At 43.4% G+C, this 27,625-nt stretch overlaps 1 protein-coding gene across 6 annotated transcripts in view; it reads left to right on the top strand.

Moving 5' to 3' along the window:
- MYO16 (myosin XVI) overlaps positions 1-27,625 on the top strand; it is a 513,550-nt gene that overhangs the window by 111,638 nt on the left and 374,287 nt on the right. For all 6 annotated transcript variants that reach the window (XM_037024949.2, XM_073212365.1, XM_073212366.1 and 3 more), the window contains exon 2: positions 4,936-5,199. In XM_037024949.2, coding sequence (XP_036880844.2) covers positions 4,974-5,199 — 226 coding nt within the window. In that variant the 5' untranslated portion in view covers positions 4,936-4,973. The remainder of the gene's footprint in view (positions 1-4,935; positions 5,200-27,625) is intronic.

The raw sequence follows: 27,625 nt of genomic DNA, 5'->3' as shown, positions 1-27,625 counted from the left end.
TGATTCCTAATTGTGGTACAGAAGGCCTGTGTAATTTCAGTTCTTCAGCATTTGCTGAAATTTGCTTTGCTTTGTGGTCTAAGACATTCTCAATTTCATAAATCATCTATGAATTCTTGAAAAAAAAGGTATCTGTTCCCTGAAAATTGCATGTGAGTTTCTGTAAAGGTCCTTTAGATCAGTTTATCTATGCTTTCACCAAAATTTTTTTTGCCAGTTTAATCTAGCAGTCCTGGAGAGAGATGCACATAAAATCTCCCACAATGAGTATTCCATGGCCGGATGAAGACTTTGATTCTAATTGACATGAAGCATTTTTGGTAGTTGTACAGCAGAATAATTTCAAGAGTTCATTTTCCTAGTTCCCTTTTCCCTTACTTGTATCCTTTATCTGGTTTGCTTTGATATAAAGTCCTGAAGTGATGGCACAATGTGGAGGGCCCTCCAAAATCAAAGCACAGGTTGCTATTTTTTTGCCAGGTGTTAACATATTTATTTCTGAATATGAATCTTTCCATTTTCCTTTATGTATTTTGTTCACTGGCTCTCAATTTTTGTCATATGAAGATACACATTTGCCAATCAGGGTCTTCCAGCCGTGGTAGGTGTGTATAAATATTTAACTAGGATTGCAGGGTAGCCATATATATAGGAATCTCCTCCCACCCCACAAAGAAACCCCAGAAAAATAAAAAACAGGCAACATTGTAGTTCAAGAAATCCAATACATTGTCAACTTGGCTACACTGTGACAGGCCAGATTATTTTGTAAGGCAGAGCAATTAGGTAAGTCATTGTGCATTGTGCATTTCTGGGAGCAGAACTAATATGCACTTATCTATTATATGTTGAGTGCTGGGTCTGGTCTTAGTATCACAAACAATATCCCTGCCAGCAGCCTAATAGTCCATTAAACAATTTCATTCAACAACCACAAAAATAGTGAAAATGTACTATTCCAGATGCTGACAATAAGCAGTGGATGAAACACCCAAAGTGCCTGCCTTTAAGGGGTTTACAGATAAATAAGAAAATATAAAGCATAAATATTTCAGTAAATAGCATGAATATAAGGATGCATATAATTCATATTTTTAGTATAATAATTGGTACTGTAGAAGTATGATTCAAGGGATAAACATGAGTGAGTGAAAGGAAGCCAGGAATTGGGGTGGGAAGTATTGTCATGGACATCTGCAAATATGGACACAGTGCTCCCTGAAAGTGTCATGGAGAAGGGGGTTCTGAGTGAAGACCTGGAGGAGGGGAAGGTGGAAGAGCAGGTGCCAAGACCCCATGTCTGGAGCATGCGGAGCCAGAAGACAATAAGAGGGGCCGAGGCTGGGCCTCTCCTCTCCGCATGATGCTTCCCCCTTTTTTAGTTCTCATTCCGTATCCCATGGAGGCAATAATGAAGACATACAGTCCCTCATGATATCTTCCTAAGGATAATAATACTTTGTACCAGACATCCTTTGCAAGCTATCTCCTATTTTTTGAATATCCCAACAAGCTGGACATATTAGCTCCTTTTTATGTATTAAAAAAAACATCTTAGATGTGTTAAATACTTCACCCCAGGTCATAAATAGAAAATATAACATCTAAGATTGGAACTCAATTTTAATCCTTTAGTTTTTCTACTACTAAATATTTCCTTCTATAAATTAATGACTGATGATTAAGAAATTTAAAGCAGATAGGCCCTTAAGTCTAGTGACTAAAATTATAACTTGGTTAAATCAGTTGAACATCTGGGCCAAGACCGTTAGGTATCGACAGCGATTTTTCTCCCCATAAGTGGGTAATTCTTGAAGCTTCCTGCTTCAGTCCCACCTTGGAGGTCTTGCTAGGATAGCCCGTCCTGGAGGATTTCCTTAGATGTTTCTGTGCATAGAAAGCCTGATGCTCCTGGGGTGGGTGTCTACAGAGGTGCTGGGAAGCTGGCCTGCACCGACTCTGGGTGGTATCTCTTCCCATCTCTCTGGTTAGTGGTGTGACATTGGTCAGTTAAAATTGACCAGGCTGAGAGTTATCTGCACCAGGAAAACAGGCAGACATGATAAATCAAAGATTCTGTTCCTACCCCTCCAGAGCTGATTGTTAAAAGCTCAGCAGCACCCCGTTTGGCAGATAGCAATGGTGTAGCCTTCATTCAAAATTCCACAGAACTCTGAATGTTCCTGCGATTACCATTTATGGCTATGGAAAACAAACAGCTTCTCAGCAAAATCACCCTACAGTTAGGGCTGCGTTAATTTTTGTAAGAGCTCAAACCCTAACTATCAGTGTCTAAGCACAAGAGAAGTTTATTTCTTGCTCAGGATAGAAGGTAAGATAGGGGCTGACTGGTGGAAGGCGCTCCTCCCGGCCACAGTGGACACCAGGGCCCCCTTACGCAGTGTCTGTCTTTGGTATGTGGCTTCTGCAGTCACCATGTGCATTGGCACCAAGCTGGCAGAGGGACGGGACAGGGCAAAACACGTGTGGGCATTTTTTTATGAGTCAGGCCTGGGAAGCTCAAAAATGGCATTGGCTCATGCAAACCAGCCCTTGCCTGGCTCAGACTCATGCTGCCTCTTGCAGCCGAGGCCACGTGCCTGCCTGGGCTTTGACCTGTCTGGAGTATGACCTGACCTATCGTGGTTACAAGTCTTGGTGCCCCTGTGATAAAGTGTGCTGAGTTTTGAGTAGCCTGCCTCAGAGCTGTGTTTCCCATAGCTGGTATTTTTAGTGTGCTGTCTTACAGATTGATCGCAGCACATGCACATGACATAGCTGATCCACCCGTAATTGGACAGAAGGAAGTCACAGTGCCAAGATATTTTCAGAATACAAAATAAATCAAAGCTTATACCATTTAAAGTTAAAGCATGGTGAATTATTTAACAAGAAAATGTGTTAAAAATCAATATTTTATACATGTATGGGTTTGGAATTCAACAGCGTTGGCTTCTGATTTTCCAGACCTGAGGGGAATTAATTTGTGAACAGCCCTCCGTGCTCCTTCGGACCACCTGGGAGGGGGCTCAGTGACTCAGGAGTTGTCACCGTACATACCTGCTTAAAAGTTAATTGAAAATTTCACCATGAGGCCTTTCCCTAAGAGCTAAAAACTAGAAGACTGTTGTGTTTATTAAATCATCTCCCACCTCCACTATGCACTAATCAGCAGTGACCGTGCGATGTCCTTGGCCTTCCAGAACCACCTTCTCAGTGGTTCTGATGATTCTCAGAGACCTACTGACAAACGCGGGACGTCAGGGAAGTCAAAGTGTCCTGAACATCAAGGTCAATAAATCCAATCTGGTGCAGTTTTCTGAACAGATTTGAAAGCAGATTCTGAAGATTTGAAAGCAGAAGATACCTCCTGTCCATTATTAATGAGATTCAGTGACGATCTGTCTGTGCCAGTGGTCATGGCTTTTATCCCACAAACTTCAGAGCAATTTGTCATGATTTCAGACCACTGTTTTCTCTTTGTATTTAGGTTGTTGTAAAGGGAACATTTTATGTGTAGTTAGATACATCTAACATCATTCTTACAAATATTTATAAATGTTTACACAAACATATGATTCTAAAATGTCCAATCCCAATAAACAACCAAAACAAGATTCCCCAATACTGCTTCTCCCCCTTAGCCCCGTATACATTAAATATCTGGCTGTGGAGAATCAATGTCTTCTATTTTGTTATTTTTCCCTTAGGCTTTATGGACCATTTGTAACTCTGTCATATAATTAACTCTCTGGTCTTGAGCAAGTAACAGCCTCTGTCAACTTAGTTTACTTGCAAAATAGGGATGATCATGCCTGGTGATTGTGAGAATAACACTTTGCAGAGCATCAAGTGAAACAGAAATGGAGAGAGCATTGTCATAACTGGCTGTCCCTTCTAAGGACTTGGGTACCTTTCCAAACATGAAGTAGCTGTACTCTTACTGAGTATCCTTCCAGATATGGCATCTGATGAACCACATTTTTGGGCATGCATCAGCATCATTACTTTTACTTGCTTGAGACTTACATCATAAATATCTTAAGAACATATGAACACTTACCTGAACCTGCATTTATAAACTAGATTCTAGGATTTTTAGTGCACTACCATTAAATTTTCTGCCGATAGTACAATTTTAACCTAGGGGAAAATATACAATTTTGTACAGTTCCAGTACAGGTGTTTTGGGTAGAGTTTATATAGGAAATTGCTTCTTGAAAGGAAGTGAATATTTTCAGTTTCAGGACAGAGAACTCAGCTTGATAACTACTATATTAATAAGGCAAAGACGGCAATAGCAATAATTCTATCCATAGTTTTGAATTGCCAAGAGAAAAGTCTCAGTTCCATTGCTTAAGCGTTATACTCAACCATCACTAGGTGTCTTAGAAATGAATGCGCTAGGAAAGTGTTTAGCAGTAAATTGATGAAAAGTGATCACTGTGTCACATAAACAATTGATGGCCTGCATAGCTTCTAGTACCTTAGATTAGGAGGCTCATCAGAACACACAAAACCCATGTTATGAGGGTGCGCTGAAAGACGTGGGATAGCTTTCTGCCAAAATTTAACATGTAAAGCTTGTCATTAATCAATTAGATGAAGGAGCTTAATGCAGTGGTAAAACTTTTAGGCCTTTGGTGCAGATTAGAAGAAATAAGAAAGGATGGAGCGTTAGTGATTATATTGAGTAAAACCACACGTGGGCATCTAATTCTTTCATTTGTTTTATAACCATGCAATGTTGGGTAAGACATTGATCCTCTCTGCTTTTCTCCTAACTTGTAAATCAGGCTTTGCATGTGTTTGTCAAGAACAAGAGGAATGCGTGCGTTTCCCGCTCGTGTGATGGGTAACAGGAAATCTAGGAGGCCCTGTGGCGCCCTCGGTTGTAGTAACAGGTCTAGTGACTTTCCGTTGTGTCTCTTTCAGGCTGCTTTCAGCTATGTAACGTTTTTCGATCCCATGAAATGGAAATTGACCAGTGCTTGCTGGAGTCCCTTCCCCTTGGCCAACGGCAGCGGCTGGTGAAACGCATGCGCTGTGAGCAGATCAAAGCTTACTATGAAAGGGAGAAGGCTTTTCAGAGGCAGGAAGGATTCCTGAAAAAGCTGAGGCATGGGAAGACTCAGAAAGTTCGTTTTAACCTGGCCGACATGATGCAGGATGCAATTATCCACCACGATGACAAAGAAGGTACGGGATACAAAGTTTTCTGATGCGGTTTTACATGTGTTTTGTGTGTTTGTTGTTTTTTGGGTGGGTAGATGGGATCTCAGGGATACAATCTCTGTAAAATATTTGGGGCTCTTTTTAAACTAAAATATCCACAAAAACAATGCTCTTTCAAATGAAAATAGTTAAAAGTACCCAGTCTCCTTGTGAAGATGAAAAAAATGCAAAATTCTGATTAATTTTTTTTTAATGAAAAGCAAGTGATTTCCTTGCAAATTGTTCACTCAGATTGTTACCAAAACATGTTTTCCCAATGAAACTGTTTCCTTTGATGATGAGATTGTGTTGCAAAATCCACTGTTACCTCATTCATGCATACATATATTAGTAAACTGGGTTCCCTCAAAGTTCTCAGGTTTATCAACTGGTTTATCTCTTAACGTTGACTGGCCGTTAGTATCAGATTTTACTGCAGGTACTCAACTCAAATATCAGTTGTCTTTGTAAGACCATTAAGTTTTTTATCTTTCATATATTCTTCTATGTGAATTTTTCTGTTTTTGTTTTTACTGTCTCACTTTCCAAAGTTCTAATGAGAGAGAACTTTTGTAGCTGTAGGTATAAATGTAAAAGACTTCAAAGAAGCAAATTAAGTTAATTTACCTTGATTGGCTCTAAAATTGGTGGTTGAATTAATCTAAACAGGCAAGCAAAGAGTATAGACCAACAATCCATTAACCACATTTCAAAATTGAAATCTCTGCCAACCAAGTTTGGTAACTCATTTAGTGGCAAACCTGTCCCTGAGCCATTTATATTTTTTAACCCATTCATTCTGGAAAAATAATAAATTTAGTAACATACATGGTCCCAAAGTTTTCAGATATGGATTGTGGATCTTTGTATCTAAGAAAAATGACAGTATATTAAATATAATAATAGCTATAATAGAAGAGTGAAGCAGTTCCTTTCGTGGTTTTGCGTGGGCATGTTCATCAGGCTAGAACACTCCGAGAAGTTCTGAGATTCTTTTTTCTTCTTAAAATGCAATGACAATAGCAGAGCATCTCCAAGCTGGAAAGAACCTAAGAGGTCATCTGATCCAGTCCTCTTACTTTACACAGGAAGGAACTGAGAAGCAGCCCCCTGTGCGTTCCTGGGGGGCTGTCCCAGAGCGCCCTCACCTCCTATGTCCTTCCCCCTTCTTAGTTGCTGCTCTTCATTTAATGGATACCATTTCTGCGGAGCCATGAGCCATCGAGGGTAGGGATGCTGTCAGGTTTACCTCCTCCCGTCCATCCCAGTACCTTCCCCACGATGTTGAGTGAAAAAGTGAAGTGTTTTGGCCAAGTTCAGTGGGCAGTAGTTGTCAGAGCAAATTAAATTAGAATGTAGGCATATTTAAACCCTATTTTGATTTAAAAGCAAGGAAACAATAACAAAATATTTGCAAAGTTAAAATCTCTTGGATAAAATATCAAAATATCTATAGGACAAAGTAATGCCCAAGTTAGGGCTAAAAGGAAATTAAGAATAATAAAATAATAAAGCCAGAGACCAATAGCTAATATATATAGCTATTATTATATTATATATATTAGCAGTGGGAATAGGAACAGAAGAACAAACCCAGCAGTCATATTCCATGGGAAAAGTGCCTTCACTCAGCAGATATTTATTGAGTGTTTATTATGGGCCAGACAGCTGTGAATGAGGCAGACAGAATCTCCACCTCTGTGATGCCCACTGTGTTGTGTGGGTGACTGCAAACAGTAAGGTAAAGTTAAATATCAACTTTACATCACAACTAGTGTGATGGTGATGAGGGAAGCTGAGGAAGGCCCCCTGAAGGAAGTGGGGGCCGGCAGACAGACACCCTGGGAGCAGTCTCGCGGGTGAGTACCAAGCCCAAGGGGTGGTGGGAGCAGCTGATTAAGGGGGTGGCGGAACAAAGGAGAGGCCAGATCCTGTGTGGCCTGGAGGGCACTGAGGACTCTGGCTTCTGTGCTCAGTGAGCTTGAAGCCAGTTGAGGGTTTTGAGCAGAAGAGAGACCTGGCATCACTTCTGAGTCACAGAAGCAGCCCGGTTGGCACCTTCCGACTGAATGTGGGACCACAAGGCAGGAGCAGGGAGACGGCAGAGGCTGTGTGGGTGAGCTCTGTGAGAGATGATGGTGGCCTGGACCGGAGTGGATCACGGGTGTGGGGAGGATGTATTTGTAGATAGGGCTGCCAGGAACTGCTGATGAACTGATGATGGGGAGTGTACTTTCCTACTGCCGTGGTAACGTGTCACTACAAGTCTGCGCATTGCAGAGCCCAAGGTCAAGGTGCTGTTAGGTCAGGTTCTTGGTGAGAACGCCCTTCCTGCCTGTGGACAGCCACCTTCCGTGTCCTCACGTGGCGAAGAGAGTGAGCGCTGGCGGCTCTTCCTTGTCTAAGGGCACTAATCCCAGCCCGGGGGCCCCACTCTCCTGGCCTCATCTAAGCTAATCACCTCCCAAAGGCCCCACCTGATACTTCACGCTGAGGGGAAGGGCTCAGTATGAATTTCTGTTGGGGGAGGTGGCATTCAGTCCATAGCAGATGACATTTAATCTATACCTGGAGGTGACCCAAGTGCAAAATAATGGTTTTGTCTACTACTTTTTTGTGTCTCTAATCTCCTTGGAAACACCCATGTGGATATCAATGTACCTCACAGTTTCAAAGGAAGAATATTAATTTCTTGCAAATTTAAGAAATGAAGTTGTATTGACAAGAGAAGTAATCTCTTCAGAGATTACTATGTAGCCTCTCTACCATAGGTTTTACTTCTAGACAAGTGTCCAGGAAAAGTTTTCATTTAGTCTCTTTAATTATATTTTCATTTATCTTCAGCTGCTCAAATAGTCAAATGTATGATTATATAAGTGAGAAAGTAAGAAATATTGCCAAGAGAACAAACCTTTTGCATTTAAATTATGATTTAACACTTTATAGATTGCATAGTTGTGTAAATAATTTTATTTCCTTTCTTATTTCTAAGTACTTTCTTTGGCTTATTGAGTATAAAAAAATCAAACAGTTTTTCAAAGAACAACACATCATTCATACTAAGGTTTATATTATGTCTCTGAGAAGCAATTCAGGATTTTTCATTTTAACTTTAAATGTTGCATTTTGTAAGTATAAATTTAGCATCTTTGACACCTTATTGTTCTCTTCTGAGAGTTGGTGATAACTTAATGTGTAATGTGTCATTTGAATATACTGCATCAATCTAAAATATGTTCAACAATTCTTTATATCTAAAAAGAAAAATTTATTCTAAGTTTCATTTTAAGGCTTTCAATTTGATGCTCTTTGTGTTATACTAAGAGAGAGTGAACACGTGAGAAAGAGAGTAGGAGAGTTGAAGGGAGAGATAATTGTCTATTTGTAGATAAAATTTAAATGGGATTGCAATTCCTCACAACCAGAAAGCTACAAAATATGGCGGTTGGTAAGTGAACTTGAGCTCACCCCCAGAGAAATGGAAACCATGTCTCTCCTGCATTTAAGATGATGGTCAGATCCACTGAGCACTTTACCCAACTGAAGTTCCCTCACGTGCATGCATTAGGAACACACTTGGTGTTATGTATGTTGAGTACTTCATTAGGATGAATATTTCTAGAACTCAAAATTAGGAGTATGTTCTTGTCATCGCCCCCCGAAGAGTTGTATTCAGCCAGTGTGGATGTCTCATGCATTAGACAGTTGGGGTTGTAAGGCCAATATAGAGCATCAAACCATCTTTGAGGAAGAAATAAGAGAAAAGACCATCCCCAGGATGATGCTGTACTGTCGTTGGCATCGTCCATGTCGTAGGATGGTACCAAGCCCGGGCTGGGTGAGGGAGGTGACAGCTTTGGCAGAGCCACTTCCATCTTGCCAACTTTTCCATGATATGGGAACAGACCCTGTAGGCTGAGCCCTGAATGAATCTGTTCCTCTGACCTGGCAGAGGAGCAAGAGGGTGTGGGAGGTTCTGTAGCTCGACAAGATGACTTCTGGGGCAGACACAGGGGCAAAGCGACCATTTCTTGAGTTTAGAGAATAGGGTGGGCTTTTCAGCTCCGAGCATATATCCCCATCAGAAATCTGGAAAGCAAAATACTCATGTCCATGCTGAATTCAGCAACCCCGGACATTTTTGAATTTCACAAAGCTCTGCTCACCAGTCTACGATTCTTTCAATGAATCGGTAGTAACTTCTAGGTAATTACAGGGGCACATTTCAAAGCCAGTTGTAGAACCATAAAGAGTTGAAAATCAAGTGCATTTGAATTCTGAGGATTCTGTATGAATTTAATGAGTGGCTTAATATTTCACCAACACCAAATTCACATACCTGGTAAGTATTCATTATTGTAACTGCCTGCTGTGTAGTCATAACTTTACCAGGTATTGTGAGAGTTTTTGAAAAAAAAAATAGAGAAAAATTGTGCTTCATAGGCATTTATAATATCAATGGAAAGATATGCTGTCCTTAAAAAAAAACAATTAGAAATTGATCCTTTTAAGAGGAATTGCAGCAGGCACTCATTGGGGTGAGGTAGGCATGAGATGAATATGGAACTCTGCCCTGGGAAACTTGTAGAGCTCTGTGGGAAAGAAAGGGGGTACTGGGACATCAAGAACAGTGAGCGCAGGACCAGCGGCAGAGAAAAGCAGGTTTCTGACAGGGGAGCGTCATGGCAGAGACATGGCTGGGCGTTAGTGTCAGTGGTTGTGATCACAGTTGGGGCAACAGGTTCAGTCCCTCCCTAATACTTAGGATCTACATGTCCCTGGTCCTTCTCTGTACCCTACTTCCTGTCCTGCAAACAATGGTAAGAGGCAGAGGTGAGCTTCTCTCCTAAGTGGCTGCGAGGATTAGTTAACACATGCAAAGAACTTTAATGACCTCTGTTACTATCACTGCATGCATAGTAAATGTTCGCCTCTATTCTGATTCAAAAGGAATTAAGAGAGGACACTGGAGCAGTGAAGAGTGGCGGCAAATGACCTGGGCTGGCATGTGATGTAAAGACAGTGCCAATGGGTTTAATATATAGGAATAAAAGCATAGCTTTAGGAGTGTTTGGGGCGATCATAATATAAATTATGAAATGGAGAGAAGACAGAGAATAGATGTGTAAGCTCAGGGCATTGATAGAAACATAAGATAATGAGAAACAGAAATTGGATAGTACCTTTGGAAATGGCTTGAAAGGGAAGAAATTCTTGTTATTAAGCTGACTGAGCATTTTTTTTTCATTCTTTTCTGCTAGGACAATGGGTGTTTATGTATATTTACATAGGTGTATATATATATATACATATATATGTACACCCACAGACATGCATACACCATATACACATGCATGTGTTTTCATATGTATATACACACATGCATGCACATTGCATATATATTTTTGATATATTATACATATACTTTATATATATATATATATGCAAATATATAAAATATGTGACAGTCATTCCTCTAGACAATTAGTATGCATTGTTTCATTTATTTCTCAAAATAATCCTCTAAGATACTGTACTGGCTTAAATAACACCCCTCCCCACCCCCCAATTCTTGTCCACCTGGAACCTGTACATATGAGCTTACCAGGTGCAATCAAGCTGAGCTGATGTTATGCCATGTTAGGGAGGGGCTTATTCCGGTGACTGGTGCCCTTGTAAAAAGGAGGGGATTTAGATGACACACGCAGGGAAGACGGCCAGGGAGCATGAAGACAGAGCTTAGACCTCAGAGATCACAGCAGCTCCAGGGGCCAGGGGTGAGGCCTGGCCCAGCTTTGCCCACAGGGGGCATGGCCCTGCTGACACCTCCATGTCAGATTTCCTGCCTCCACGGTGTGAGAATAAATTCCTGTTGTTTTGTGCCTCTCAGTTTGCGGGACTCTTTTACTGCAGCCCTGGGAAACGATACAGATACATACAAATACAGCCCCACTTTCCCAAGCAGAATCCTAGGGTTCAAGGGAGTTAAACGAATTGCTCAAGGTCACAGCACTCTCTGGGACAGAGGGAACTCAGAACCACACTGGTCTGAACTTGAGTCCCACCTGCTAGCGGCTGCCCTCCACGGCCCCAACTTCCATCCCTACCGGCTCTGAGCTAGTCAGCTGTTCCTGTGCGCAGATGAGGGGAACGTCGGCTCCTCTCCCACCTCGTACACCCTGGGGCTGTGAAGTGTTGGAGCCAGACGCTCCAGCCCGACTGTAACTGTCGTAGAGAGGAGGCCGTTCCCGGAGCAGCATGAGAAGCCTGGGCCGACCTTGGTGGAGAGCTGGCCATGCGCAACAGAAAAGCTCCCCGTCACCCAGTGTCCTTCCCTACATCTGACCCCCTGTTCTTGTTGGTAGGACTTGTGACACTGTCTCCCTCTGCTACACATGTTGTCATTGAGCAGATGTTTCTGAGGACATCTAATCAGCACATGGCCACATTCCAGGAGGCAGATGGCTCTCCAGCCAAAGCAGAGGCACGCGGCGGTGAGGGGACCGTGGGCCGGGACCCTCGCCGCAGGGCGCCCTTCTGCCTCCATGCGCCCTGCAGGCCTGCCAGCTCCTCTCACTGTGTCCTGGCCCCTCCGTCCCTCCAGGCCCCTCAGACCACAGCTCCCTTCCCGCCAGCCCCACTGAAATGCCCTCCCTCACCCTTCTGCGGCCCTGTGGTGGGAAGACCCAGCCTCCTGAGAAAGGGACGGTCGGATCGCTGGAAGACACTGGGAAAGCATCTAGCTCCAGATGCGAGTTTGGGGCCGCTTTATCGGAGCTTCTAAGCATTAAGAAGAGAATCAGTTTCTCCTCTCAGCTGGCTGAAGCCGCCTTCCCTCTGCAGTGACTAGGGGGAAAAAGGGTCATTTTTCACATTTGTTCTGTGGTTCAGCTCACCCCTTGCCTCAGGCCAACTGCTTCCCACTGAGCCCAGGTGGTGTGTATGGGAGGAATGAGTTGATAGACATGAATCTGGACTCTGGTGGGTTCGTGGTCTGCGATTCCAGGGACAGGAAGCAGCCTTTCTACTGCTGTCTGTGGGGTCCTTATTCAGGCTTTGCCCTCGGCCTAGAACATTCTTCTTCCTTTCCCTTCCAGGTGAACCTGTCCTCTCCCTGGTGGAACTTTCTCTGACCTTCTCAGGCAAAACCAGTCCCTTCCTCCACTGTGCTGCTTTTGCTCGTTCCTTGCGGTCAGAGCCACAGGCTTCATGTTGACTCTCCCACTGGGAAGGGCGCCATGCAGGACAAGGGTCCTTACTCTTCATCACTCACTCCATTATTTGGTAAACATTGTTGAGCCCCTGTTATCTTCCATGTGCTGTGCTAGGTGTGGAAATATACAGAAAGGGAAGAAGGTTTTCTAGGCAAAAGGAAAAGATGGAGCAAAGGCATAATAAGAAATGAATTTCCTGCCTTAATAAATTTCATAAGACCTCTTCTGATTCCTAGCCCAGAGATTGTGTATTAGTCAGTGTTTTTGAGAGAAATAGTTGCAGGAGGACACACCCAGACACACACATGCACAGGCAGGGAGATGGATGCTCAGGTAGGGCTTCTGGGTTGCAGTCTTGAAGCAGAATTCATTTTTCTTCCCAGGAAACTCATTCTTTGCTTATAAGGTCTTCAGCTGATCGGACGAGGCCCACCCACACTGCAGAGGGCAATCTGCTTTCCTCAAAGCCAACTGATAGGAAATTTAACTTTTTTAACCTTCACAGCAACATACAGACTGATGTTTGACCAAACAACTGGGCACCACAGCCTAGTCATGTTAGCATCTGAGACTAACCATACAGGCTTTCACAGATTCCTAAAAAGAGTTAGATTTGTTGACTGTTTACCAGGGTCCAGGCACTGTTCCAAGAGCTTTAAATGCCCAAACTTCTTTAATCCTCATTATAGCCCAATGATCTCAGAACAGGCCTAAAAAGAGGCTTAGATTCATTCAGCAGCTTGTCATGGTTTACACAACTGGTGGTGGGTGACTGGGATGAAAACCTGGGCATGTAGCTCCAGAGCCTCTTGACAAATAAAAACAAATTTGGATTTGAGTAAGGAGACTTTATTTGAAGACTGTTGTGATAAGGGCAGTGCCCTGGCCTCAGGACCTGCTGGCATCTCCAAATCAAACAGAAAGGGGCTTTTCTTTCTGGGGCGGGGAGTAAGCAGGGCTAACAAGAACTTGTGGGGAGGCGGCCCTGCAGGTGTGGGGAGTAGATGGTGTGACTGGGTGGGTTAACAGGACAGCTTATTTTTGGAAAGAGCCATTAAGGGACAATGTTTGGCACCTCGGTGCTTGCTTAACCGTGAGGGTGATCTGGAGTCCAGAGACCTGGGGGAGGCGAGAAGGCTGAGCAGAGCTTGGCCAGGTGAGCGGGTGAGTCATGGCAGAGTGAGCACTGGGCCGCAGAGGCGCTCTTAAACCCTAACCCACCTGGAGTCAGCGCAGGGGTGTGGAATCAATGGCAGGTGATGAAGGGCAAAGTAGTTTTCCTGGTGGTGCTGTGCGGCACTGTACGTGAGGGGTCAGGACCTTTTCTTACGGTCGAAGCCGGTGTCCATCTGTCCCTAAGCCCTCCTCGAGGCATCTCATTCTGCTTCCTCTAGTTTTCACACGCAGATTCTCATGGATGGTGGCATGAGAGCATGGATATTCACACATGTCACTTGTTCCGTCACTCAAAATTAGGGGCTCACTCTTCCAAGTGCCGCTTAGAGGGCCTGGGATGGTGGTACGGAGAGCGTCGAGCTGGGCTGTACAGCCTGGCAGGAGCCTGCCACAGCCATCTAGGCCATCTGTGTTTAAGGTCTGCAGAAGAAGGTGGATGGGCTGCAGGGCAGCGAGAGTCGAAGGGGCCTGAGGAATGGCATCTCTAGGCTCTTCTGAATTGGGAAACTTAGCTGAAGCTAAAGTCGGCCAAGCACCCGAGTCCTGGAAGAGGGCCGTGTTCCTGAACCACAGGTACTTGGCTACGCCTGGGCTGGGGGAGGCTCGTGCTGCAGAGCCCCTGCTGCTGTGCAGAGAGCTTGGAGCTGGGCTCTGGAGGGGGGTGCAGGGCAGGGCACCCCATGTGCAGGTGCTGATGAGCACTCTAGAGATCTGGATCCCCACTTTCCCAGTGTGGGCACTGCTGCCCCTTTTCTCCCCTTGGGCTGTGACTTAAGGGCCTTTTCTAGTTTTCCAAAGGAATAGTGATGTGGTAGCAAGAGAATAAAGGTCAAAACTAATCTTTTAGGTGTCTTTCCTTATTTTTCAAATCAGTTTTCTTATATGAATATAAGAAAAAAAAAGTGTGGGAGGAAGACACTGGGTTAAAAAGCACATTAAATTTTTTTTCAACCAGGTAATTTTTCCTATTTTGGAGCAGGCAGAAAGAAGAGGAAGGCGGGGAGTGGGTTCTGGGTGCGCCTATGTGTCAGGTTCTTGCTCTGATGATGTCATTTCTCAGAGCTGCCCTCCCTACTAAGGTGAATGTCAGATGAGAATTAATGGCAGAACATGGGACCTGTAATTTCTCAGTCTGTGCACTCTCAGGTTTTGACTAACCTGAAACTGAAAAAAAAAGGCAAGTATTTTGGTTCACTGAATTCATGTGAGCGCTGAGGTCTCTGATCCATCAAATTTTAGTGTTGCGGCTGCTGGTATAAACCAAGAGTTTCTTGATTCATCGGCTCAGAACAGGCAATGAAAAAAGAAAAAAAAATGACTTGTACTTTTCACAGGAAAAAGGCACAATCTGTCAGCAGCCCAGACGGCCGCTTAGGACAGGAGCGTGGCAGCCAGATAATGCGTAGGTTCTGTTCCCTTGGACAGGATGCCGTGGCGACTCCAGAGTAAACTGTTTTCTAGGGGAAATGCAGATTTGCCGTTTACAAGATCAGAGAAGCTATTTAGCGGGTGCAAGAATGGACAGAACAGAATACATGATCAGGGCTTTAGTTCTGAGCAGGGGTTCCCCGATGCTGTTGTGTAAAGCAGTCAATTGGCATCAAGGTTCCGGGTCGCCTGCCAGACCTGCACCCTCCGGCCATCTCAGGATGGTCACTCTGCCTGTTGTCTCCACCTTATCCACAGGGCCATTCCCATGGGAGAGAAATGCTGTGATATTTGCCAGAGTGAAAAGGAAACCAAACCAGCACCCCTCGCATCACTGTTCCCTTTATGACCCAGACTCCTTGGAAGCCGTCTACACTCAGTCTCCTGTTTCTCTCCTCTGCTGTGTTCTTGAAAACACCCCTATCAGCCAGCTCCTGGCAGTTCTGCCTGCCACCTGCTCTGATCAGTGACCTCCTTGCTCAGTTTGGGGACTATTCTTAGTGGCCTGTCAACCAGAGGCAGTGTGTGACAGTCTCCATCATGTCTTTCTTCCCCACTGACCAGTTGCCCTTGGCTCCTGGACGCGTCCTCTCCCCGTGGTTCTCCGGCCCCTCCTGGCCCCTCCTCTGAGCCTTCTTCACAGGCTGCTCCTCACGGGCCGAGCTGTGAGCACCACAGTGTCCCGGCACCTTAGGGCTCTTCTCTGCCTGCCCTCTCCTGTTATGCCCTGGGTCTGATGCCAGGAGAGGCATCAGATGCCCCTATAGTGTGTCTGGTGGCCTCATGGACACTCGGCTTTCCCTGACAGGACCGGCTTCTCCCCCGTCCCCAGCTCAGCGAGTGCGTCATCCTGCCAGGGCTCCACGTCAGATACCTTGGCATCTTTCCTGACTCCCACCACTGTCTGATCCAGGGACAGCCCCGAAGAATTTCAGGATCCATCTGCCTCTGCCGGCTGAAGGGCTGCTCTCCTCCGGGCTGCTCCGTCTCCTGCAGGATTGGTGCGCTGGCCTCCTACGGTATTTCCCTGCTTCTAACCGTGCCCGTACAACCTGTGCTCCAGCAGCCAGAATAATCCTTGTAACGCTTTCTTCATTCTTAGTGCCCCTCTCTTCTTACCCATCAGAGTCAGGCCAGGGGCAAGAAGATCCTAGGACATCTGCCCTGGTCCTGCCCCACTCCAGCCAACCTTCTGATCTCCTGTTCCTCATTTCCCTCCACATACTCAGGTCTTTCCTCAAAGGCCAGGGCTCCTGCCTCAGGGCCTTTGCACCTTTCCATCCAGGTTCTGCAGGATCTTGCATTCTGCCTTCAGCTCAGATGTTACCCAACCAGAGAGGCTTTCTCTGACTCCTCCATGAACCAGCCTCTCCCCGACCCTCACGCGTCTCCACTCACCCTGCATTTTCATTGTCTTTCTCACCATGCAACAAATTCCTGAATTGCTTGTGTGTGTCTGTCTTCTCCCTGTGGAGTGCAGGTCTGCATGAGTAAAAGCTTTCTTGGCTTCGCTCACTGCTGTTCCCTCAGGCTCAATGCTGTGCCTTGCATAAAGTGGGCAATCAACAAACATTGGCGTGGTGACTCAGTGAATGGTGTGTCCTCCTAAACATCTGTGAACATACCAGTACTCCCACCCCCACTGCCCTTACCTAGTTGGGTCCACCATCCTCTCTAGTCTCCTTAGTTCACTTGCCCCTAAACCCATCACCTTACCTTCAGTTTTGTCCTCCCTCCAGCCCATTCTTTACACACTCAACTTTAAATCTTCCCGAAACACGAGTACAGTTTCCCTCTCCTCTGCTCAAAGATCGTATAATATTGCTCTTAGTTCCCAAACTCCTCTCTCAGTGACTGTCCCCTGGACACTGTTGATCTTCCCTTGGCAGGACGACCTTCCTGCATCCATCCCACACCAAGCCTGTGTCCACAGTACCTGCCGTTCTACGGGGCTCATTCAGTGCCTCCGAGATCTTGTGCTCTCCCCTACCTAGAACTTCCTACACTCCAGCCCCACACTCAGCCCTTGCTGTCTGGTCAGTTCCCAGTCACCCTGGGGTCTCAGCCTATTTCTAAGCTCCAAGCCTCAGAGAAGTAGCCGTGCCACCCTCCTTGGCTGCCATGACACCTTGCATTGTCCCCATCACACCATGTGTCAGAGTGTGTATGATGTTGGTCACCTACTTCTCTGCATCCAGAACTTAGGTCCATGAGAGCAGGGCTGAGCTCTCCTTTCTCAGCACTGGATCCCAGAACTGAATACAGTGTAGCTGCTGGGTTGTTGCATATTATATTTTGCATATTCATTTTGAAAATTAGCATAAACACCTCCAGTCAGCTGTAAAGGGCTTCTCCAAAGTAAAGAAGCCAGCACTGTTTTCACCTTCCCGAGTATTAACTTGTCGCTTTCTTAGTGTGGTCTAGCGTTTACCCAAACATCAAGTCAATATATGGTATCTGGATTAACCTCTCCAAAACCAGAATGCAGGCCTTGTATAAAGTTTGGCACATCTTTTGTTTTATTGTTCAAGGAGAGAGGGAACAAAATTACTGCTATAAGCACAAAAAATGCTATTTTTTTTTACACCTTGAAGCACTTCCTCGCATGGCTCCCGCGTTTTTAGTAATTAGGTATGAATGGGATGTTCTCACTCTAATGATGTAGGAGGAGGAGCATGTTGGAAGGAACAAGTCGAACACGCCCACGACACGCCTCCCGCCATGTGGACCTCCAGCAGGTTCACCGTCCAGATGGTGACCCGGCTGACTGAGTGGGGGAAGTTCATGGGGCTCCCAGACCTTCTGTGTGAACAGTAGTGTTGGAGCTTCTGTTATGCATTTGTGTAGTTATTTCTTATAATTTGTTACCCATAACAGCAGTGATTTAGTTAAAACCTCAGTGGTCATCGCCAAATTCTTTTGGGAAGAGTATGTGTCAGTGTGGTGTTTGATTCAGAAATGCCAGGATTCTTTCTCACAGCCCTTGACCTCTTTCATTTCAGACCAGATTTTCAGGTTTGATTCTCTCAGACCTGGTCACCATTCTGATTCTTCCTTTTGCACTTTAAATAAAAGGCAGGCTGCCTAAAGCACTGCTCATGCCCCTGCCTCGCGTGCCTGCATCCACTCCCTGTCCTCACAGGGACGTCAGTGCCCCACATGCTCGCTTGGCAAGTGTGGTGATTTTTCCCAGGAACTCCAGTGTAAACCTAATACTTAACTTTTGATATTTTCTGTCTAACCTGAACATAGGCCCTTAAGACTTGCTTTCCAGACTCCACTGGGGAGTTTTAGTCAGAGGGTATGTATTGCTCTGTCGCCTCGTGGAGTGTTTAGAGCTTCTGCATTGCTTGCCCCTTGTCTGTTGCCCCCTCCTCGCCCATTCATTCACTACAAATATGTTTTCCATGCACATAGGTGCCCAGGAGAGTGTAGTGTGCTAGGGAGGTGACAGTGAGCAGCAGCTGAGGTCCTTGACTGATGGAGCCTTCGGTGCAGAATGAGGATCCACCCCTGGTCTTGTCTGTCTGACCTCCCTCGGTTCTCTCCTCTTCTTTCATGGAGCATGTGAGTGTGGGCTCTCTGTTCATGCTCAGCTGGCAGATGGAAGGCTGTTGCGCTCTGATGGGCACTAGAGGTGTGCTTTGTGTCCTCATAGATTTCCAAAGCCACCCAGCTGCTTATGTCTCTAAGTTCTGAATGGAAGAGTAGAGACGTATTTAGGCACTGCCTGCATGGCCCTCCACGGCTGTACCCCTCCAGCCCTTCTGTTTCCCATTTTGTGCACACAGATGGTGCTGTCCCCAGAGTGGGCCTGGGAGCACTACAGCATCTTCATCTGGGAGCCTGGTGGAAAGGCGGATCGGCAGGCCCATCCCAGGCCTGCTGGAGCAGAAGCTGGGGTGGGGCAGGCCCTGGGCTTTCACGAGCCCTCCGGCTCACGCCAATGCCTGCAGAAATTTAGATTATAGAGTTCTCAGCGGGGCATGTTGTCACACGTGCCCCTGGGACCCACTGTGACTCTGTCTCTAAGCATTGCATGATCCCTGGGACAGTGACAAACATAATTGTCTCAAATGCCCCCGTGACCCCATGGAGGACATGATGAATCCATCCTAACAGTGTGGCCACGTCCTGAATATAGTGGCTGGTTTCCTGCCCCTCTCTGTCCTCAACTCCTCTTCTTATTCTCGTCTCCATCAGAATGTCTGTAATCTTTTCATCATTTCATGCCTCAGTTAAATAATATCTTCTTCAGGAATCTTCCATGATTTCCTTAGCTGAATGAATAATACTTCTCCGCCCATCTACAGGCATTTTACCCACGGATCTAGAAGTCACCTCTTTACATCTGCCTGCTAAGATGATCGTTGGTCTCGGTGTCCTGTCTTCCCTGCCCCACATGGGTCGGGCCTTCAGATGCTGGCTGTCCCAGGCAGAGTCGCGGGCCTGTGATGGGCGCACGGTAGAAACTCCTTTCCCTCCCTTCTTGCCTTGTGGTGGTTCCTGGGCCCAAAAACCGCAGAGCTCTGCTGGTTGTTTTAGTGATGTGTGGACATTCGAAAACAGTAAAAAAGGAGAAACCCACATATTACAATCCATGGCCAGACTCTCAGGGAAGCATTTGTAAGCACTAAATCTGTGTCTGATAAATGAGCTGCTTCATGCAGAATTGGTGCGCAGTACGGGAAGCTGTAATTCCAGCTCGCTACGGCTGCGTGATCCTGGAAGCCATTTCTGATGCCCTGGGGCAACATAGATTTGATAATTGCTTCTCTTTCCCTCTCAGTTGAAAATGTTCTATAACCAAACAAGATTGCCTTCTGGTTCTAATAAAATGAAGATCACAAATACAACTTTATGTCCAATTTGAATCTTGGAAATACACGGCTTGAGGTTAACCCAAGAGGCCAGGGCCTCGCTGTTCACACCCTCTGTCTTTCCTCCTCAAGTGGGACAGCCGACTGGGGGTAACGGGCTCCGTGCCTCAGGAATCAGGAGGAGTGAGGATAGACTGCCTCCTTCACAGACACAGGCTGTGCGGCCTGCATGACAGCAGGTGCAGCCGGCAGAGGGGGGCTTTCTTTGTTCCCCCTTGTGGGAGTGTCCTAAGCAGGAAAGGTGGTGCATGAAAATATATTTTAGCAAAGATGGTAAGTTTTGGAATCAGCAACTTGTGAATTATGAATCTTATGCTGGGTGTTTCACTTGATAGCATCATGCAAGTCAGCTTAACGTCCCTGAGTTTCAAATTCTTTACCAGTTAAATGGAGGTAATACTGGTTTGGAAGCTTATGAAGACTGGGCATCAGGTAGGCACTTGTTAAATGGTAGTTTTCCTATTACTCAGCTGCCAAAGGGTCACTGTAAGTGTGTTTTGCCATGATATTTATTACTACTCATAGTGAGGAAAATATGAAAATGCCATAAAACATACTCACAATTTTAATATTTGAGGCTGTAAGTTTTAAGAATATATTTTGTTTGTATGACATTTAAAGTCAAATTGAATTTTATTTTCATAGTTTATATGGGTTTCAAAACTGCTAAGCCTAAGTCAGAGTTGGTGATTTGATTTTAAAAATTTTATGGACACCACAAAGAACCTTCAAATATACATTGTGGATAATTATAAAATTAGTTTTATTATACACATAATACATATTTTGTATATATATTTTCCCTGAGATGTCACAGGTATTTAAACAAATAATAGCTAACAAAACTAATAATTTTAAGTAGCTCAAAATTTTATCATGAGATTGTATTAGAATAGTTGAAATGAATGACTCATAAAGATCTCTAAGTGAATAATAGACAGTTTTATCTTTGCAATGATTGTGTTTGATAAAAATTCAATAAACTTTCATTGTCAAAATGTATCTATGTTAAGCCCAAATAACCTATTTTCTTGCCTATTCTGTTTTTATTAACTATGATTTCTTATAAAGTGAATGACTGTACAAGCATAGCATCTCTGAATGTGAAAAATAAAGACATAATAGCAAAGAGGTTAAAGCAGAAAAGCTCCTCCGACACTCAAAGGGCCTGAGTAACACCAATGCAGCCGATGAATTTCTAGTTACTTCATTTCTTGCAGAAAAGAGCCCAGGGACTGGGGAACATTGAGACAGTATGATGCACAGTCTTCAAATGAGATTCTGTGTCTGACAACTTGCAGTGGAGACCAACATTGTCACCGGTATTTGCACAGCACATAAAGAATTAAGGACGTGCCCAGGTGCTTTCACAAGTCAGAGTATCGGCCAGCTCTCAGCACCTCTCCTCTGCATCTCCAAATACTGGGCAACACCTCATTTTCCAGCGGAATAAGTTCAGTGCCTTCCATAAAATGCAGTTAAATTCTGTTAACATAAAGGTCAGACTCAGCAACACCTAAGATCAATACAATGCACAACAAAACAAAAATAACACTTGTGTGAGCGTTTGAGTACTTCAGACCTTAGCGGGATAGTTGGGCGAAACAGGGTCATCCTCCATCTCCCTCTCATCTTTCCCTTCTTTCTGCTCTTTTGCACAATGATTAAAATAAAAATCTGTGCTATTTTATTTTGCAAATAATTCACATCTTTTTTTTTTCTCTACTGCCAAACTCACCCCCTGCCGAGCAACTGGAGGGGTTGCACGTGGATGCCTGACTCGTGTTAGGCAGAGTGCCTTGTCCACACATCAGCCTCCATTTGGTGGAGAATCCTTCTTCCAGAATGTGTAATAATTTCACTGACTCTTTTCATTAATTTCATTGTTTTTGGCTGTAACGTAATGAACATCACTGAAGAGTTGAAATAATCTAGAAGCCACAACCATATTGTCATACTTTTGATGTTTGGGCGATACTTATCCTGGGTTGCGCTGGCCAGGCTGGAGTTTTCACTGACCTGGACTCTTCCTAGTGAGTGCAATTACCTTCTCCCTGGTGTTCCCAGCTTGAGCGTTTCCTTCTTCCAATCTGTCATGCCCACCAAGACGTGAGCACTATTCCTATAAGGTCCTTGTTGCTGTGTTGTTTCCATTCTCAAAAATCTGCCTGCGTTTTTCCAGCAGGGTGAAGACCTGTTTCCACGTTGCTCAGTTTCAAGGATTTTACACCTTGATCTGGCTGCATTTTTCATCATCTCCACTTCCGCTGCAGGGCAGCCTCTGATCTAGCTCTCCTCTCAATGGTTCTTCAGTGCACCTTGCATTTCCCTGCCTGCACAGCTTCCTTCATGGCTTTTGTTTCACGTAAAAGGCTTTCTTCTATTCTCTCAGCCTCTGCTGTGTTCCCCTCTAAGGAATAGTTCTCAAAACACCTTTCAAAAAAAATTTCCTTACTATCTTCTTTTCCCTCTTTCCCCAGTCAAAAATAATTGTTTCACAGATACTCAAAAATTGTGAAATTAATTTTTCCCTGATCCATATACTTGTTTTTATGAGTTGGTTTAGACTAGCTTTATTAGTTTTGTATTTCTCTGTAATAAATGACTATAAACTTTGTGCCTTAAAACTTAAGTCCATTAATGCTCAGTTTCTGAGGATGAGGAACCTGGCCATGGTTTAGCTGAGTGTTCTGCTGAAAGGTCTCAAAAGGTTGTAACCAAGGTGTGGGTGGGCTCTGGAGGCTTACCCGGAGGAAGCCTTCTTCTAAGATGACTAGATTGGCAGAATCTATTTCTTTGTGAGTCAGGACTAAGGGCCTGGTTTCTTCCTGCCCATTTCAGTTCCTAGAAACCAGTCTCAGCTCCTTGTCACATGGGCACCCAGCACAGCCAGTTACAAGGACAGGTGGGAATAGTCTTTAGAGTGAGTCCGCTGGCAACTCTGAGTCACAGAGTTGAGGCCCCACCATTTGCCATATTCTGTTGGTTAGAAGTCGCCCACACTCAAGGGGCGGGTGTTATAAAAGAACATAAACGCCAGAAGGTGAGAATTATGGGGGAATCCTAGAGTATGCCCACGCCTGTACTGCCATCTCCTCCAGCATTGGAGCCTGGTAATAAATACCTGTGTTTATATTTCTCCTTTGTTTTCTCTCTCAATTTCTGTAACACACATGCACACACAGGTATGCACATTGACTGCTGTTGATCATTTGAATTCCACATCTCTACAGAGATTAATTTTAAAAAGTATTTAAATAATCTAAACATTCTGTTTAATATAAAGTTCCTTAAATGTATTTTATATTAAATAGCCATAACTGCAAAACAGTTTTAAAAGGATCTTTCAGAACTAAGTGAATTAACTCTGATACACAGCATTTAAACTCTTTTTATAAAACGTCACTGTGTCAACTTTGAAAGAAAGTTCTGGTGCCTGTATATATATATCACCCCCATGTGCAAAATCCTGCTCTTCACTGCATACATTTTCTCTTATTTTTAGTAGTGATATGTAATTTGAAAAATTAAAATTAGATAATTAACTCAGTTCATCACAAAAGATATACAAATATGCACCATTATCCATGCTATGGGTTATATTCTTATTTCTCAAGGATATTTCAATGAACCGCTTTTTCAGTGTTGATCCTAAATTACCTTTTAACCTTCTTAGATCTGTATTATAAAACCAAAGGAAAAAAGGTTTACTGAAAATAGCAACTAGAAGATACTTTTTGTGTGATCAAGGTAAATTAAAACAAAAACTCCTTTGGGAGGAAAAAGAAAATTAAAAAAAAATTTTTAAATAATAGACAAGTTAGGTAAGATTAGACTATTGCTTATGTATGCCAAGGATCCCCTTAACACTGAACCAGTTAGTGTACCTGTATTGTAGAAGAAAAATCACCTTTTTTCTACATAAATGTTTTCCTACATTTATTCTATAAACTTTGTTCTATAAAGTTATACCAATTTCTTCATTTAAATTACTTGCTTGATTAAACTGATTGCTCTGATAATCAAGTGTGATTGTAATCAGTGAAATTAAAATAATCACATTAGCACAAAGTACTGATTCCTCTCTCTTTCTCACACATACACACTCACGCTCGCACAGACTCAGGCTGTGAAGCACCACATGCATTTGGGCTTTTGTGCATGGAGACTTGATTCGCACTACGTTCTGCATTTCTGTCTGTGCCTTCTCTGGCGGGATGTGCTGACGCAACATTCATCACCCTGCTTCTCTGCCACGGAACCTGGAAGTTCTGTCACTTAGCTCAACTTCTGTTCCATTTTACTTTCCCTCTGTCTCTCTCTATCATTGCTCCCCTATTGCCATCTTATTTATTTAATTCTGCAGAAATAGCACTTGTCTGTTTTCTTTCAAACTCTTTAATCCCTTCATCTTCTGGCTAGCCGCCTGTCTTCATCGTCAGCTGTGCTCTGGACTGTAGCTTCCAGTGTCTTGTTTCAAAGTTGCTAAGACTTTTTGACACAATAAATATTAAGAAAAAAAAACATTATCTTTTTCTTAGTTTTGGGGGCTTAAATGTCTTTTATTACACAGATAGAAACCCTAGACACATTCTCAGAAGGGTGTGACAGCTGGGGGCAAAGAGGTGTTTCCGTTCAGGCGTGCTCCTCTTCACACATCTTTGCCAGGATCAGAGTTGCAGCCCTGCTACACTGTAATGTCACTCAGCATTTTTATTTGTCCTGGGTCATCACTCCCTCCTGTTTACAAAATTATGGTTCTTACTGTAAGTGTAGGATTTCCTTAGTTTTAAAGTGTAAGATATTAACAAATTATTATTTATACAGGCTCTTCAGCTTGCTGTTTCAGGTGTCCAAACTAGAGTCAACCTTTAACGTTTACACTATCTAGACTTGCAAAATATTGACATAGTTCCATTTTCTGCTTATTTTCAGGTAATTTTTGAGCAGAATGGATGCTTAGATCACCTAAATAAGTGTGAGGCTCGGGAAAGAGCTTGATTCTCCCTCTTTGATTGTTTTTCAAAAGGATATATTTTGTATGTGGACTGACATTTTTTTCCTATTAGATTGTATTTTGAGTAACAGAAGGAAAATCAGAAAACCAGTGAGTAGTACAGGAAAGGAGAGGAGAGGAAGAGGGGGACTAGCCACTTGGTCACCAAGGCTTTTGCTTGCTGTTGGTTGGTTTTTATAAGGCTTTACTTCATCTTGAGCACAAAGTGATGGAGGGTTTACTTACTCAGTAATCCTGTCACTCGGCTAGTCATTCCAATTTCTAGCTAAGCCAAAGGTGGTGGTGGTGGTTTTGGTTGAAGAGGGGTGACTTTTGCAGCCCACACTGATCGTCGGTTCTATATTTGATGGCTATAAGTAGGCTAGAAGAGAAAATGCTATTACCAGTGTCGACATTTCTGAACGTTCAGGAGAGCAAACTGCATGGGATGGAGCCTCGGTTTAGTGGTTGACTAGGTGACAGCACAGGAAGTGCCCCTTTAAGGACAGAAACAAATGTATTTTTAGCATTTCTAAGGTTGATTAAAGGACAGTGCTTCCAATAACATCTCAAAATATCCCTGAAACCTCACTCATTTTATCCTTGCCTCTTACTTTTTTTTACTCTCTCTTTACATTTAATAATTGATTTTTGAACAAAGAATACCATGAATCGAATGTAAATGCTCACTATGGAATCATGCTACATCAGACGTGGGCGCAGGAAAAGATTCCTCTCTAGTACCTATCCTTTAAGGAATGATTTCTATCCTGCATTCCTTTCATTTACTTGTTTTTTCGTGAAAGAGAAATGTCCTCCACTTCAGAGACTAACTGAGGTATTTGGTGTTCATCAATGTGACTTAGTTGTTCCATGTAATATTGGATTTTAGAAAGATGTTTAAGACAAACACTGAAAACTGATTAAAGTATTCAACATGCAAGAACATTAAATATTGTTGATTTTGCATTTGTGGAGCAGTCCTTTCATGTGAAAACATAGCACTAATGCATAGATTTTTCTGGCAGCTTCTATGGTCATGAGCATCCTGGGAAGGGGCATGCTCACTCGATTTTGTTGAATGCTGAAGTCTCTGGCAAGCATTGAAATTGGAATTGATAATTTCCTAAGGGGCAGCATTAATCTCTGTTCCTTAATGTGTCAGAAGGTACACATTTTTCTACATGAGCTTCTCTGGGGACAACAGTTATAAATGCTTAATGAGGCATATGTCTGAGTATAAAGAAAGGAAAGTGTAGTGATTAATAAGACTCAGAAAGAAAGGTAGTGGTTGAAATAGGAACTTGGGAAATAGGGTCAAGTAATAGCTCGGAGCACGTGGCACTTTGAAGCTGAGTAGAGAGCCGTGATAACTGCTGTCCATGGTGCTGACAGGATTTGAACTGGCTTCACTGAGTCATTCATTGTATGTGTCCAGAGAGTAAACCTAGCAATTCAGAACTGTTCTCACTAGTCATTCATAGGCCTAAATAGACATAATTTTAGCACATTGGAGAAAAATTTCCAAATGAATATACAGATAAGAAGATTTAATTATTCCCAATGTTGTTCCCTTCCTACCTCAGAATTATTGAAAAACACAAACAGGATTTATACAAGTAAAAGTATTTGACATAAGATTTTCAGTAAACAAAGTTCTATAAAATATGATTGTAATAAAGTTAATACAGTTTTAGAAGGTTATCAAGTCCAAACACATAACAATGGGGGAAGGGGAGGAATCACTTTTTATTGGGATAAAATACATCTAAAATTAAACTTAACCATTTAACTGCTTTAAAGTGTACAGTTCGGTGTCATTTGGCACATTCACAACGTTGTGGATCTGTCACCACTGTCTAGTTCCAGGACAGTGTCATCATCCCGAGTGGAAATCCCATCCTCATTAGGGCCTCCTCCACGTCACTCCAGCCCCAGCCCCTGACGACCACCCATCTGCTTCCCATCTCCGCTGAGATCCCCCTATACTTCATATTTCACATATATGTGAAACCACACAATATACAGCCTGTTGGCTCTGGCTTCCTTCACTCAGCATAATGTTTTTTAATATTCATTCATGTACTTCATTCCTTTTTATAAATCGTATAAATATAATATTGCATGGATATAACACACTTTGTTTATCCACAAGTCAATTTATAGATGTTTGGGTTGTTCCTACCTTTTTGCTGTTGTGAATAGTACTGCTACAAACATTCATGAATGAGAATTTGAGCACCTGTTTTCAGTTCTTTTGGGTGTACACCTGGGAGAGGATTACTAGCTCCTATGGGAATCCATGGTGAACATTTTGAAGAATGGTTAAACTTTTCCACAGTCACAGAACCATTTTACATATTTCCACGTATAGTGATTCAGGGTTCCAATTTTTCCACATCCTTGCCAAGAATGATCTTTTTTTTTATTTTTAAAATGTACTGTAGTTATCTTTATGAGTGTGCAGTGGTACCTATTGTGGTTTTGATTTGATCTGTCTGTCTTTAATGATTTATGATGTTCAGCATCTTTTATGTGCTTGGTGACCCTTTGTTTATCTTTAGAGAATTGTCTGTTCAAGTCCTCTGCCCATTTTTGTCTTTTTGTTTGTCAGTTGTAAGAGTTCTTTATACATTTTGAATACTAGACTTTTATCAGATATATGCTTTGCAAAATTTCCTCCCATTATGTGGGTGGTCTTTTTGTTCTCCTGATGT

This window comes from Manis javanica, chromosome 9 (genome assembly GCF_040802235.1).
Source record: "Manis javanica isolate MJ-LG chromosome 9, MJ_LKY, whole genome shotgun sequence".
Lineage (NCBI taxonomy): Eukaryota > Metazoa > Chordata > Mammalia > Pholidota > Manidae > Manis > Manis javanica.
This window is presented reverse-complemented; position numbering and strand designations above follow the sequence as displayed.